Genomic DNA, 15,721 nt, shown 5'->3' on the forward strand with positions numbered 1-15,721 from the left:
AATCTTAATTAAAAACCTGATTATTTAATTATGGTGTTAGAACAAATTATTTTTGTAGCTTGAACATCAGCATTCTTTTATAGTATTGAAACATGTTTGTTCTTGTTTATGGTTTTTGTATGTTTTAAGTTTATAAAAGTCACACCAAAATATAAATATTGAAACTTTATACTGTCTGTTTAAATATATATATTTAATGTATAGTATATATTCTGTATATATTGTGTAGGGTATACAATGTATATTCTACATATTCTATTTAATTTCTATATAGTATGAATAATTTTCAGAGCACCACGGGATTAGATAGTGTAACAACAAACAGACACAGTCTTTGGTAGCATTCTTGATCCTCTTATGCTTACACAAAATCTTGCATAGATTTACATTCATTTGCTCTTGTTCCCTCTTTCTTTTAATTTCAGTATTTCTGCAGCAAGAAATTATCTGAAACCCTATTTTTCATCTGGTTCTAAAAACCTTTCCAGCAGCTATGTCACACATTTAATTTGGCAGTACAAAATAATTAAAACAACATAAGAAGACAGCATCCTTGGAACTCCTTTCAGTTAACCCATGGCTTCTTGAACCCGCCTCCCTTCAATGTCTGGCTTTTAGCTAATCCACGGGGGCCTTTTTTCCATCTTTTGTTTCTGAAAGGAGTTTAACAGGAATGCAAAGCCGACCTGGTGGAAACTTCAGTTTTTAAAATCGTTCTGCGCTGGAGAAGACGAGTCCAATATGACCTTCATTATACAGCATTACTTTGGGAGAGAGAGAGAGAGAATATGATGCTAACATAGCTCAGCTGCTGCAGTTGTACAAAAGGTCCTGGAAAAGTAATAAAAGATTTGGCTTAATTTACTTCTTCTCCCTATGTGGTAATAAATAATAAATATTGGTGCCTTTTGGGAGGGAGATGGGTCAAGATGACTTTGTCTATTGTTGACTGTTGGATTTGGGATGCAATGCTTTCTCTGTCTAAGCAATTTGCACCTTTGCCATGCTGCTGAACTTCTTGTCTAATTGAGGTGTCTAGGTTTCCACGGCAATAGGAAAAGGAGCCTGCCAATCACTATACAATGCACGTGCCACACATTTTTCATCTGGGGCAATGAATTCCACGTATCACAATTTTCTGGAAGGAGCTGTTTTCAAGGAAAGAGATGGATTCAGGGTGCATTATAAATGGCTTCCCTCTATGAAAACCAAATTATTCTCTTCACATCTTTCCTTGCATTAAAAAAGGACAGTTTATGTTACAATTAACCCAAGATTAGGTATTCATTTTTTCTTTTCAATTTAACTCCATATGCTGTCCTTGGTAACATTCTCAGGGATTTTCCTAGCCAGATTACAAAATATTTTTTTTAAAGGAACTGAAATTCTAAGAGTCAGACAGTACTGAGACAGCCAACCTTTGTCATCTTTGAAGAACATTCTGAGAAGTAACAAAGCAAATCCAAGGATGATTGCAAAGTGCAGCATTTTTTTAAAAAAAGATTGTTTGGGGCTATATAAAATGCTGGCTGTGAAATACATCATGGGAACAATAGTAAGCGATCTGCTACTTTGCTCTCTGCTTTGTCACTTCCTTCCTTGTCTTCCCCCTCCTCCTTAGGGAATTGCTGATGTTTGGAAACAAATCTGCTGTTTGCCTTAATGGAGCAGGTAACTGTTGAGGGGAAAAAACTGATCCTGTATTAAACCTGCTAAACTGTAAACCACTGCACATTCAGCCTATTCTCTCTCTCTCTCTCTCTCTCTCACACACACACACACACACACACACACACACACACACACACACCCACCCACCCCACACGGATGCACACACAGAGACAGACACAGAAACATAAAGGCACAGACAAATACACAGAGACAGACACAGAAACACAGACATATACAGACAGACACCAGGTGTGGAATTTATGACGTACAGGGTTGCCTTTCAGATATTTAAGGTTACCTTGTGTTTTCTAAGCAATTGTCATTCATTCTTTCCAACTACTGTACCCAATTCTTTGGAAAATAAAAGGCCTTCCAAGGACAGCCTGTGCTCTTAAATAAGGAATTCCCATCACAGTGCCAAACTTTGGTTTCCAGGGAAGGTATGTCGCAGGAGGGGGGTAAGGTGGGGTGGGGTGGGGTGGAGTGGGGAAGAGACCTGGAGGATTGCAACTCTTTGCCCTTCTGTAAAGCAAAGGAAAGTTGAAATAAGAGCATAAGCACAATCACAGTTTCACTTAGTATCCATTTTGCCAAACAACCGAGTTTGCTAAATGAGGACAACTTATATATCAACAATACCTTTTTGAGAGAGACAAATACTGGATGAGATCTTTTAATTCACAATTTATTATGCATTTCAGAGATATGATGCAACTCAGCAAGACAATTTTTTAAAAAAGGAGCAGAAATTCTTCATAAGGTTTGAAGGGCAGCTGCTGAATATATGTACTATCAAGTTAATAAGATTAAAATCCAGCTGCTTTAGTTTTGGGTATTTCATCATACTAATAGCAATGCTATTAGCTTAACAGTAATTGATTCTCTGATGGACATGAAAGCATTTTTGTTTTCGATATGCATGATATAAGGCCACTTAACTGTTTATAAGAATCTCTTCAGCTATATAATTAATTTGTTGAGGAAAAATATGGATATTCTGAAATAATATATTTTGATATATTTCATTCTTATTTCTTTAAAATAAACTGACATCAGCCAAAATTTCCTGGGTGATTTGCAATAAACCTCTGCATTTTATTAGAAGTTTGTATGGGCAATTCTGCCATTGGGCAGAACGAGGCAGGGGCCACCAGGTAAGCAATGCAGGCGGTGTGAAACACAAGAGGTTATATGCTAAGGACAGAGTGTAGATGTCCCACATGCTGTCTTTCTCCTAAGCTAATCTGTTGCCCTCAAGTGCAGTGGATTTTGTCCTCAACAGATGTTGAAACTACTATGAACTGTAGTCTGTGCTATCCCAATTAGAGTAGCACAATGTCCTAGTTTAAAAATCTGATTTAAAATATAGATCTCTAATTTCTTCTTTCTTGTTTGTGTAACATAACTACACTAAGAGTGCCAATTATTTAAGCATCACTTGCAAGCCTCTGAGAGAACAGCAGGAAAGTCACTTACACACAGTAGTGCTTGCTCATTAATCTTTCAGTAAACACCTGCCATTATAAGGAGTAAATGGTTTATTTGGTCAGCGAAGCCTGAACAAGAAGAAACTGATTTTGCACTTGATAAGATAATGTAATTAATGAAATAGTTTCACCAGGGAAAAGAAATGGGAGGGAAAAAAAGAACAATTTTCTCTATTTTCCTTCTGATGTAGCAGACAAATCTTGCTGTTTTCATGAATGTATCATTTAATAGGACTATAAAATAGAAGTATTTAAGTTAAGCTGCAAGACAGAAGTCTCTAACCTGCTGGATCTGAATAGCACATCTGGGATTTTAAGAGCATGCTACTGGCATCCTCACAACATAGCTGCCTTGAGGGATAAGTCTGGTCAAAAGACAGTAGGCAAACTACTGTACTCCTGGTATTTAACTACATACTACTAAAACTCTCCTGTCTGTCTGTTTGTCACATTCATTTGGGCGAACAGTGCATTATAAGGCTACAGTTTTTGAATCAACATAGTTCAAATGGGCTAACGTAAATAATACATCCAAAATCTGGATATCTATTATTCCCTTGGAACTGAAATTTATTTATTTAGTAATCAAATTTATATAGCCACCCATTTCACAAGGCGTGACTCTGGGTGGCCTACAACAGTCAATAAAAACATTACACATATAAAAATAGATATTTTAAAATAGAAGAATCAGCATTAGAAGTGGAGATAATTAAAACTAAAATAGATACAAACTTCAAGCACACACACTATCTCAGTAGTGGAGCCATCTAAATGAATCTCTGGTACTCTCTGATTATGCCATCAGACACCTAGGTCTGATGGCATAATCAGGACTTGAGGGACTTCCAGAACATCCAAAGGGATGGAGATAACTTAAAATCTGAGAGAATGTTCCATATGGCAGGTGCCACAGCAGAGAAGGCCTTCTATCTGGGACCCATCAAATATAGGTTCCTGGCAGAAATTTGGCAAAGTTGTGGCTGCTTCAGTGTCACCATGCTGCTGCCCTCAGTCATGATCACATGATTGTTTCCAATATTTCCTGACGGCTTCCCATAAGAAAAGTAAATTGGGAAGCTGGCAGGAAATCAGAAGTCACTCCTGCCCCCACTGCTTTTTTTACCCATCCATAGTCATTCTGTTTCTCTATTTAGGTAAGGAAATAAGTTTGAAACAATGACCCAACAGGTCATGGGTTGTCTAGTCCATTCTAGCACCTGAAGAAACTTTCCTCTCCACTGCTGCCTACTGTTTGTTTCTGGGCTGACTCTACCAAGCAAGTATTTGCCAAAAAATAGCCATGGAAAGACTATAGGGATCATGTGAAGTCTAGGGACATTCTTGGAAATAAAGATGATGCTGGATATGAAGTTTTGTTTAGATCATGTCAGCTTCCCATTTATTTATATATTTATGAAAGTTCCAGTAGACATTGGGTAGGCACCAAACCATGTGTCTGTGTCCATAATGGTGCCCATGAATATCATAATAATGGCCCAGGCAATCTATATACTACTAAAACTCACATGGCTGTAAACTTTAACTGGGTGAAATAGTGTATTATAGGGCAAAATGTTTTGAACTGAGATACGTTACCTCAAATAGGCCACTTTAAAGAGTGCGCCAAAATCTGGGACCCATGACTCCCATGGAATTGAAATGTAAACATCTTGTGACATAAGAACTATTATAAAACATTTTATGACATAATACAAAATGTTATAAAACATATCCTAAGGTAGTGATGGCGAAGCTTTTAGAGACCCAGTGCCCAAACTGCAACCCAAAGCCCATTTATTTATCACTGGGTGCCGGGTGGCCGTGGCCGCAGTGGTCACGGCAGACTGGGTGGGTGGAGCCAGAGTGGTGGGGGCCAGTCCCTCGCTATCTCCGGGGCATGGCACATGTGCTCACAGAGAGGGGTCTGAGTGCCACCTCTGGCACGTGTGCCATAGGTTCGCCACCACTGTCCTAAGGTCAACTCCTGAAGTTTGATTATGCTACGCAGTTCAACATGGACTACTTTCAAGGCAGATACATCTCTGAATATCTCTTTGAATTTTTAAGAACTTTTCCAGTACCTTCCAAGTTCTGCCATTGTTGAAGGCATTGAGGAATCTGGCATCTCTGAAACAATGACCCAAGGGGTCATGGATTGACTAGTAAGTTCTAAATTTCCAATTTTGTACTACATATCTACTACCATTTCACAAACAGAAAACCTCAATTCTCATATTATAGATAAGAGTTTTAGGTATCTTTCTTCTCTCATTGTCATTATGATTAATAATTACTTTATCTTAATAATTGTTAGCATGACATTTCAAGAATCTAGGCTTCTATGCAACTAAATTTAGAGCAACTATTATGAAACAAAGGAATTTCAATGAGAGAATGCAAGATACAGCCACTGGATTGTTATTTGTTGAGAAATTCATTTCCATACTTTGGAAGAAAAATGGTACTGAAAGAAAATTACTACTTCTAGGATAAAATGTTTCTGTATGTGCTAAGTAAATCATTATCTAATGTTGTTGTAAATAATCTTTGTCAATAATATAACTCTTTGTATTTTCATTTCTCTCTGATCTTGTTATGGACAGTTCTACTACTGCCACCACCACCATGATTGTGGGAAAGATACGTGTAATTCAAGATACATTCCAAGCATCTGAATAAATGGGTTGATATCCACTAAAATGAATGTCTAATAAATTTATTAGTCTTTACCACAGGTTTGTTAGTTCTCCTGAAAATAACATTAATTGCATGGGATGTACATATTATTAAATATTACAGAAGATCTTGTTCATAAAAGAAGATCATCACTAGGTAATAAGGATATGCAAAACTGTGCATAATTGTTTCAATTTCTTTTCCAGCTATTTATGGAACAAACAGTGTCTCAAAGTCCAAAGAGATCTGTTGAATAGGTGAATGACACAAATAAAATGAAAGCATACTGTTTAAGCAAGAATTGTATTTTCTTTCTTTCTACTTTTGCTTCCTGGTATTGTAATTGAGTGTTGCCCTTTGATGCTACTTCTTTTTAAAACTGGCAGTTTCAGTTCTAGCTCCCATTTTAAAGTTTTATTATGTGATTTCTATTTCTGAGACCAGTGCAGTCTTTTTTGATGTTGTTAAACAAAAGTGGTTATTTCTTGCCCTTTCCTTGCCTCCTCTACTAATGCGCAATCAAGACGTGCTGTTGAATTAGACTATGTACAGTTATTTTCAATAACATCTATGTGTAGGCCATGTGTGGGAGAGAATTTCTTTCATTATAATTTAGTATTTGCTAAGAGCAATCTGCAGCATAGGGATTAAACTGTGAGACTTACTTTTTTTTTCTTCACCAACATGTGGGTGAATCTTGAAAAATTTAAGCTTTTTTATTTTTGTGAGGAATGAGTGGGAGGAAAAATATGACTCAATATTTTGCTTCATAGATAAAGACGTCATGGCTGAGTTTTGAAGGTTTTTAGTTGATATTTAGATAATTCCTTTATTTCTAATCTTGTCTTTTTAATAAAGGAAAGCTTCTGCCATTTACAATTTAACTAAATAAGGTATGAATACTGTATTTATTAAAGATACTTTAATACCTTCACTTCTCTTTCTAAAGAATTTTAAAGCCACTTTTATTCGTGTTATTCATTTAAATTTTAGCCCAACCAGTCCTTGAATAACACAGCAATGTAAAACCAGTATATGCAACAAGGGTTTGGGCTAATTTCTCTGCTATATAACCTTTGAAAACTGAAAGGTTAGCTTTGAAACTAAATTACAAGTAAGGGGAAATTGCCATCAGAGAACTTTGTTGACATTATTGGCTCATATCTCGCACCTCAGTAACACATCATTTAAAAAATAATATTAGCCTTGTCCCAAACTGTTTTACTTCCTTGGCTTCAGCTTGTGAGAAGGAAAAACAATCCAAAACTCAATCCAAACTTTTTTCATACTTAAAACCTGATTTCAGAGGGTCTAAGCCAGTGATGGCAAACCTTTTAGAGACCGAGTTCCCAAAAACTGGCCCTGCCCCCGCTCCACCCCCGCCCTGCCCCCATCCCCCGCCCCGCCTGCCCGTAGGGCCACTCACTGCCTCCAGGGCCCGCCACATATCGCCCAGGCAGCCCTGCAGCGCTATGGAGGTCACACCCTCTGCCCGCACCCTGTAGCATCAACTGTGCATGATGGGGTGTGAGGGCAGAGTCTTGTCTACGCTGCCTATCTGCCATGTCTTTGGCTGTGCTGCTCCGGGTGGGCCACACTCAGGGGCAATTCTCCTTTAGGGGGCCTGCTGGAGAGGAGGGGGTCACGGGGGGAGGCAAGCCTGGGGCAATGGCACGTGTGCCCACAGAGATGGCTCTGAGTGCCGCCTCTGGCATCTGTGCCATAGGTTCACCACCACCATTATTAATGCAACAAGGGGGCATATGTATGAAGTTTGCTTACTTGAAGATTTGTTTTCATGACATATTAATTATTAATTATTACCCTTGATTAACTAACACACCTATTTCAATTTCCATATTATCTTCCTCACAGAAGAGTTGAGAGCAGTTAACAAAAGAATAATGAAAGCCATCATAAAACAATAAAATAAAAGTGGTTCAAAACAACCATAAACATATGAAAATACTATTTTCTTTGTAAAAAACAAAAACAAAAATGACAATCAAAATATGGATTGGGTCCAAAGTACTTGTTGTTCTGTAAATGTCAGGATGAACAGATATGTCAGTTGTTTTCTATAAGAAGAAAGCATGGGGCAGCTGAACTCTTCAGGAGACAATGTTCCCTGATATCAGGCTGTAAATTGCTTATAAATTGTTTAAATAAGTAAATAAAATAGGATGCTGTCAGTGAGAATGCTCTGTTGCTAACCTATCCCATGAACTAAGCCCCTCAACTGATCTTTATGAGGCAATATCCTCACTTCATAAAATGTTCATAAAAATGGCTCAGCGATTAAATACAGTGGTGAACTCCCATTACATGGCCCAGCTCCTGCCCACCTAGCAGTCTGAAAGCATGCAAATGTGAGTAGATAAATAGGTACCATTTAGTGGGAAGATAACAGTGTTCAGTGTGCCTCAGTGTATAGTTATGCTGGTTACATGAGCATAGAAATGTCTTTAGACAACTCAGGCTCCCTCAAACTAAGATACGAAGATGAGCACTGTTTCATTATGTTACTTACGTTTCATTATTTCATATAATGTACTCTAGGATGGGAGAAAACAGTCCTGACCTTCTTCTAGAGCCAAGATTGCCTACCCTTGTTCTAAGACATCCTTTCAGTTATTTGAAGAATATTATTGCAGCCTCCCTCAGCTGTCTTTTTTAAAGCTAGACATGCCTAGCACTTTTAACCTCTCTTCACTTAGATTCTAGTCCATTCATCATTCTCATTGCCCATGTCTGAATCTTTCCAATTTTTATTAAATGCAAAGCATGGTCTCCATAACTGGACACAGGACTCCAATTGGAGTGTAATCAATGTAGTATGAATCATTGGCTCACAGTCAGTTTACAATAAGCTGTATTTCAAGATCTTTTTCCCATGTGCTATTACCAAGCCAAGTATCTCCCATCTCATAATCAACCATTTATTTATGTATTTGTTTGTTTGTTTCATTCATTCATTCTGAAGAACTTTGCTAATTACCTCAGTTAAATTTCATTATGTGTTCTTGAGTGCATCAAGATAATTTTGAAATCTATTTTTGTTATGTGTATAATGTATCCCCAATTTTGTATTATTTGCAAATTTGATAAGCAATTTTTATTTCTCATTACTAATGTATTAATGAAAATATCAAAGAGTACAGGATCCAAGGTTGATTCTTATACCTCATTTGATATTGTCCTCTGATTTGATGAAAAAACATTAATAAACAGTCTTTGGTTATGATTTCTGTGTATCAATTTGTTATTTTAGCTACCTGACACCTAATCAGCATGTCATGAGGTACTTTGTCAAATGTTTTGTTGAAAGCCAAGATTTATTATATTTTCAATGAACCACAGTATGTAAATCTGACAAGATTTGTTCTTGAAAAATTTAGATAGACTTCTACCAATTCTCACATTGTTTCCAAAGAGTTTATAGATCAATCTCTTTAAGTTCCAGGATTTTCCAAAATATCAATGGCAGACTAATTGGTCTGTAACTTGTTAGTTTCCCCCTTTTCTCCAGATACCTGGTATGTCACTAGTACTATAATTTATGAACAATGATACATAAAGTACCAATGAAACCACCAGCTAATTCCTTCAGTACTCTAAAATACAACAATCCCTGTCCATATTTCTATCAGTCCCAAGGTTTAATCTTGTTCTTTCATCCTGCCATTAACATCCCTGGTATAACTTCACTTTTTGTGGGAAAAGATTAAACCAAAACAGCTCTGTATTTTGTTATCAGTTAGCATCTTGCAATGTTCATTGCATATCTGCTTTACTGATTATTTTCATTTGGAACATATCTAAAGAAGCCCAGAACCAACTCTACAATTCTAGTCAATCTATATGCATCTTTTTTGTTCCTTGGTCTCCTTTCTGTCCCTTCTCTGTTTTTGTTTTCACATCTCCACTAGCTTTTTACTATATACTTTTTTCAGTGGGGTAGTGGTGGTGGTAGCAGTGGGACTGAGGAGAAAATCCAGTGTATTTTTAAATGAGGGTTGTGCCTTAACATGTGCAAAATAAAAAAAAAGCTGTCATCTTGGATATCTATAAACTGGAGTAACAAACTGTTGCAACTTTGAAGTCTGTTTTCTTGTAGCAGTCTTTGGAATAGTGTCTCCCTAGAGATCTCTACTGCTACCACATTATTGATTTTTCACAAATTGTTAAAATCTTGGTTACTCTCCCAGGCCTTGGGTTAGGATGGTCACTGAGCCCTCTTGGGATTTTGGTCTCTTTTGGTCTCTCTGTGTTATAGGATCAGGTTTCTGTTGTTATATTTCTTCTTCTTTGATACACATTGCTTTCCTTTAAATGCTTTTTTCATGAGAAACCACTCAGAGTCATTGGGGAGTTGGGCAATCTCAAAATAGAAATATTATATTGAACCTTTTGGTCTGCATGACACAGTAAACCATAAATGTCATTTAACAATGTGCAATTGGATAAAACTGCAGTTCTCATAAGATCATTACATGAGTCTTATAATTGGCATGTAGTAGAAAAACCAGAGAGCTATAGTGGACGGTTTTATACTTTTTAAGATTTAAAAAACGGTTAAATCCAGATGAAATACACTTGCTTTTAATCATTGCAAAATCTGGCTCAGGGATTTTGGAAAGTGTTGTGCTCTTTCTGAATGATCGGATTTGTTGATGCACCCTAATTTTTATCTCTACAGAGTTCTATCATATGGAAAAGATGAAATATACACCTCACTTTTGTCAATATCTGAGCACACACTCAGTACCTACATTTTTTTCAGTATCCATGAAATCCACTCGCTGGCACACAGGGTCTACCTTCTAGATCAGGTTTGCACAATATGTGGACTACCAAGTAGTCTTGTGCAAGGTGATTGCACTTTTAAAAAAATAATCCATTGCTGCCAAACTTCACAGCCACCAGGAAAAGGGGCACTGCTGTCATTTTCACAACTACTTCCGTTCTGAAAGATACACTGTCTCTAGGTCTTATGGACCTTGCTAGCTCCAATGCTTCCGCCATATCACTAAACACTTGGTACACCAGGATTCCTTTGTGACCCACAATTATTTTGGGCACCAATCTTGCCTTTCTCCCTCTATGAATTGTGCAGGCCTACTTATAAACTTTTAATTATCCCATTTTACTTTGTTTGTAGCAATCGTAGGTTTTTATTCATGTTTTGTTATTTAAATGTGATCCTAATGGTAGATCTTAATTACATTTGTTTACATAACAGTATTAACAATCTGATTTTAAGCCTCACCAAAGTGATGTATTTTTGATAACTGATATAGTTTTCTTCGTTTGTAATCTGTGGTGTTTTATTTATTCTGTTTGTCATGTCCTAATATTTGTTTCTGTTTATTACATTATATTTTTTCTATTACATTACATAGATCATCACCCACTTGTTCTTAAGCTGTTTTTGGATCTTCAAGCATCAAGAACTTCACCTGCACAACCAAATTTACTTTTTCCACCTTCAATTACATTCATTTCTACTTAATTTGGCAACATTATTCAAATACAGGTTATGTCATTTCTAATTATAAAGAACTTTCAGTTGATACATTAATCAAAACATATACAAAGCACATTAGAACTTCACAATCACATATTAAAATATCTACCATATACTTTGGGAGACATTTAGTCTGAAAGAATAAGTTGTTGTGCAGTCTTCAGGACTACACAAAACTATTACTTGAGAGTATGATAACATTAAAGGGGAAGGTGTACTGTATGTGTGTGTTAATGTGTCTGAAGGAAAGGAAAAATCCCAGATGAAGCCTGAACTATCTATAATTCAGTCAGGAAAGTTCTGAGTAAAGGTAAATTGTCAACAGGTTTGTAAAATAATGGTGCTGTATGGATTTCAGAACAGAGAGAATTCCAGAGGACAAGTGCCAAACAATGACAATGCCAGCTGAGGTCTCATCTACCAGTGATCATAAGGTCCACCTATAATTGTTCACAAGATGATATTGTCAACTGGACACACAAGCACGATACAACCTTATTATCTTAAAAATCAACTGATGCTCTAGCTTTGCAACTAAGATGACAGATATCATTATCCCAAGGCATCTAGAGGCTTGTACAGCAAAAGCATTTTGAACTTGACTTAGTAGCCAATTGCTATGTTGTTTTTTTTAAAAAAGCACCAGAATGACATACTGAAAAACTAGTTCAACATCTAAGGCCAAAATACAACTTTCATGGAAGAGCTCTAGTAGCTTTAAAGAAGAATGATAGAGAATATGTTCATATGGGGCATCTGCTTGCATTGCTTAATCTGATTGCTTCTTCTAGGCATACTGAATTTCCCATCAAATAGTATGGCTTCCTTCCTTGTTCTCTTAATGATTCCTAAAGATTAAACTTAATTTGGACACAGGATGCATGCTACTTTTGGTTTATGGAACGTTAACTGATCATTGATAAGCCAGGCCAGAAACAGAATTTGTTGTGTTCAGATGACATGCTTAAGGGTTATAAAACATAGGTGGAACTAAATATGTTTCATTCCTTAGCCATCTTATTATAATAGTAGACATGTAAATGTGAGCAACAGCCTATTTAGATGTGCTGATACAATACAGTCAATCCTGCCTGTGGGTAGAATATTCATCCATGTATCATCACTATTCACAGGTTTTACAAGTTTTTGTAGTATTATGAAACATGCAACACCTGCTTAATTAGAAATGAGGCAAGGTATCTGATCATAAAAAATTAAGCAAGGAAGAGCTACTAGTAAGAGTTAAAAGTGGGTAAAGAAACATATTTGTCTGGAAAAGTACTCTTGTCCCATGGAGTTAAACCCAACTGAATTCAGTGAAATTTATTTCTGAAATTATTTCCAAAGTCTGAAACACAACTCTTGCAAAAGATAAAGTGGGATCCAACATTTACATAAAAATTAAATTCTCAGAATAAAAATACAACCATTTTGAATTTCCACTAAAATTTCTACTACAAAATCCCTTCTTATTACACAGCTTGACACAGAAATTTGTCAAAAATTTGTAAATGGTAGCCAGAGACATTTGCTCCATTGCATATTCCAGATGAACCAAAGGGTGAGATGATATGTATGGCATCTAGGCATTCAAATTTAGTACATATCTGTAGCAGCTGCACTGGCAGCCTACCAGGTGCACAAATGCTATTTTTAATTACCATAAAATGGAGCAGATTGCAGCTGGCCTTATTGAATAGCAGGTTTTGGTTTATGAGATGGTGAGTTCCTTGCAGCTGGGACTTGTCACACTGCAAAGAGGACTGGTCTCAGAGGCAGGATCAGGCTGTCAGTCACCATTTAAAATGGCAGAACACTCTTAGAGATTTTTTCTTAACTGAACAATACAACAAGTGCAAGAACCACCATTTCACTGAACAAGAAGCTGGTTTAAATGAACTTTAGAAATCAAGTACCCTGCAAGTTCTGGTCTCAACAGTGCCATCCTTCTTCACAGCTCACAGATTAATATATTGATACCTATGACAACTCCAGAGTTTTCTTTTTCTGCTCCTGAATCCTGAGGGGGAAAATCAATAACTTTTCCTTTAAAAATAAGAAAGTGATAACTTGAGGCTATCTATGAAACCTATAATAATATTTGCAGGCATTATAGACATTTCTAGAACAAAGTATATCCAGCAAAATAAGCCAGAAAGATGTATTAGCCAGAATGACCTAACTTTGCCCACTGAATATTCATACTCTATGGCTGGATATAAAGCTTATAAAGAATTTCCTTGTGACTTTAGGGTTTCCATATTTGTGCTGCAAAAAAATACAGACAATCACTACATAGTAGCAAAGATATGCAGAAAACTTTTAATTATTATCTATTAGTCATCTGGATTTTTGCAGCATTGCTGATAGCACTAATGTAAGTCCATTCTTCATAATTTTGTTCTGACAGGCATAGCAAGGTAGGATTTACATTTTGAACAGTTATCATATTAAAAGCCTTTAGCTCAACTTTCTATGCTTTTACAATTGAAATTTCAATGCTGGCAAAGTTCACAAAGCAGGATAATAGCTCATTTAGGACATTCAAAGTTTCCCAAAGCATTATATTAAACTTTTTATGAAAGGTCTTTGCTTTAATTTAAAGGGATATCTCCTTTTATTCATGTTCACAATACAGTCATTCATTGTAAAATATTTAAAATAAAGAGGCTTTATTTGCAAAGATATTTACTTAGAAGTAAATCTCACCGAAATCTATAGGCCTAAAGGTGTTAAGGTCATCAATCATATGTTACTTTAAAATTATCATATTGTTCCTAATATCAATTGTCCCTTATTTTGAAGCATTGGTATTTATACTTAAATATCATTTTATAATATGCAATGGATTAGTTCCTCCATTTGTTTTTCTTCAGAATATATTTCTAAAAAGCTCAGACAAGGTGTCCCTTTAAATCTGTAGTACAAAATTGACTGGAAATTTTAAATTTCACCCTCGCTCTTTATCTAATGCTTCAAATCCTCTCACCTGCAGTTAAGAGACCGCGGCATAAAACTACAATGGCAAATGTAACATTGAGGCGCTCAATGTTAAAGCAGCATCTCCAGAATTCCTTAAAAATATTGACGAGACGGGGAAACCCCATCCAAATTGTGTAGCAACCTATCTTACGGGCAGTGAAAGTGAAAGGACAGATAAAATAAATACTGTAGTGGGTTAAAAAAAAACCGTTTGGCTAGAAGGCAGCCCGCAACACTAGCGGAACCTATTTACAACTCAGTTGTTAGGGATTGTCTTTCGGCTCAATTCTGAGTGAAAAGTAACCGACGCGGGAAATACGTTTATGCTCGCTCAGCTATGCTGTCAGAGATCTTGCAGCCTCCCGAGACCGAAGAAACAAAGTCAAGAGCGCAATTTCCGTATAGCGCTCTCTTCTGCCCGTCCTCGCTCAGTTGCATAAGAGGGAGGGAGCGACCGACGCTGACAGTGCCTGCTTTTTTTTTTTTCTCCCCATTTTCTATGTCCTCGCGGCACCTTCCTTCCCGCCTCACGTGACGACTTTCAAGCAGGACGAGGCGGAATGGGGCGGAGTCAGCATGTGCCAGAGACTTCATTATCCGTTTGTTCCAGCGAGTTGGAGCCCCGCCCACCAAAAAAAGGAAAAAAACCCAGAAGAGAGGGGGAGAGGGTTGTGTGATGACACGTGCTCTTCTCTGCTGTCTGTTTAAGTCCGAAAAAGAGTTACTGTACACACTTCCGGCAACGGTACACGCGCCCCTTCTTTCACGCAATCCCCCCTCTTCTTTTTTCGCGCGCGTCTCTTAGAGCCGAAAAAGACGCACGAAACCTTCTACGTCTCAGAGGTGTTTCCCAGCATCTCGCCCTCTTCGGCTCCCCCGCACCCGTCGCCGTCAGTGTCATTCCCCACCGCTATATGGTGTCTTTAGAGCGCATGCTCCAAGATGTACCTTACGTGACGGTTCCTTTTCATCGCGCGTGCCCTCGCCGTTTGTTCGCTGGCCAGGAAGAAGGGGCGGCCGCGCGCGTTCAATGTGGGAGACTGGGGCGCGCGTGTGCGCGCGCGTCAGGGCCGGCGTTCCGCACGCGCGCTGTTGTTATTGGTGCTGCCGACTTGACTGGCTGGGCCGGCGGCGGCTGTTGGTTGGGGCTCGTAGTGGTGGGGAGGGGGAGGAGAAGGCGGAGGGGGGGCGCGAGAAGGGAAAGCAGGGTGGCTCAGGCAGTCACTCAAGAGAGTGAGCGAGTTCTTTAAAGATGGCCGGAACGGCGGCGGCGAGCACGACCCCTGTGTATTGCGTGTGCCGGGAACCCTACGATGTGAACCGCTTCATGATCGAGTGCGACATATGCAAGGACTGGTTCCATGGCAGGTAAAGG

The 15,721-nt window shown here is 37.9% G+C and overlaps 1 protein-coding gene across 2 annotated transcripts in view; it reads left to right on the forward strand.

The window, feature by feature from the left end:
* The first annotated feature begins 11,347 nt into the window (after window positions 1-11,347).
* KDM7A (lysine demethylase 7A) overlaps window positions 11,348-15,721 on the forward strand; it is an 81,508-nt gene continuing 77,134 nt past the window's right edge. The window contains exon 1 of one of the 2 annotated variants that reach the window (XM_039362127.1): window positions 11,348-15,714. In XM_039362127.1, coding sequence (XP_039218061.1) covers window positions 15,599-15,714 — 116 coding nt within the window. In that variant the 5' untranslated portion in view covers window positions 11,348-15,598. The remainder of the gene's footprint in view (window positions 15,715-15,721) is intronic. The other variant, XM_039362137.1, reaches the window with a different exon arrangement.

Source organism: Crotalus tigris, unplaced genomic scaffold (genome assembly GCF_016545835.1).
Source record: "Crotalus tigris isolate CLP2741 ecotype Arizona unplaced genomic scaffold, ASM1654583v1 scf7180000017588.1960692, whole genome shotgun sequence".
Lineage (NCBI taxonomy): Eukaryota > Metazoa > Chordata > Lepidosauria > Squamata > Viperidae > Crotalus > Crotalus tigris.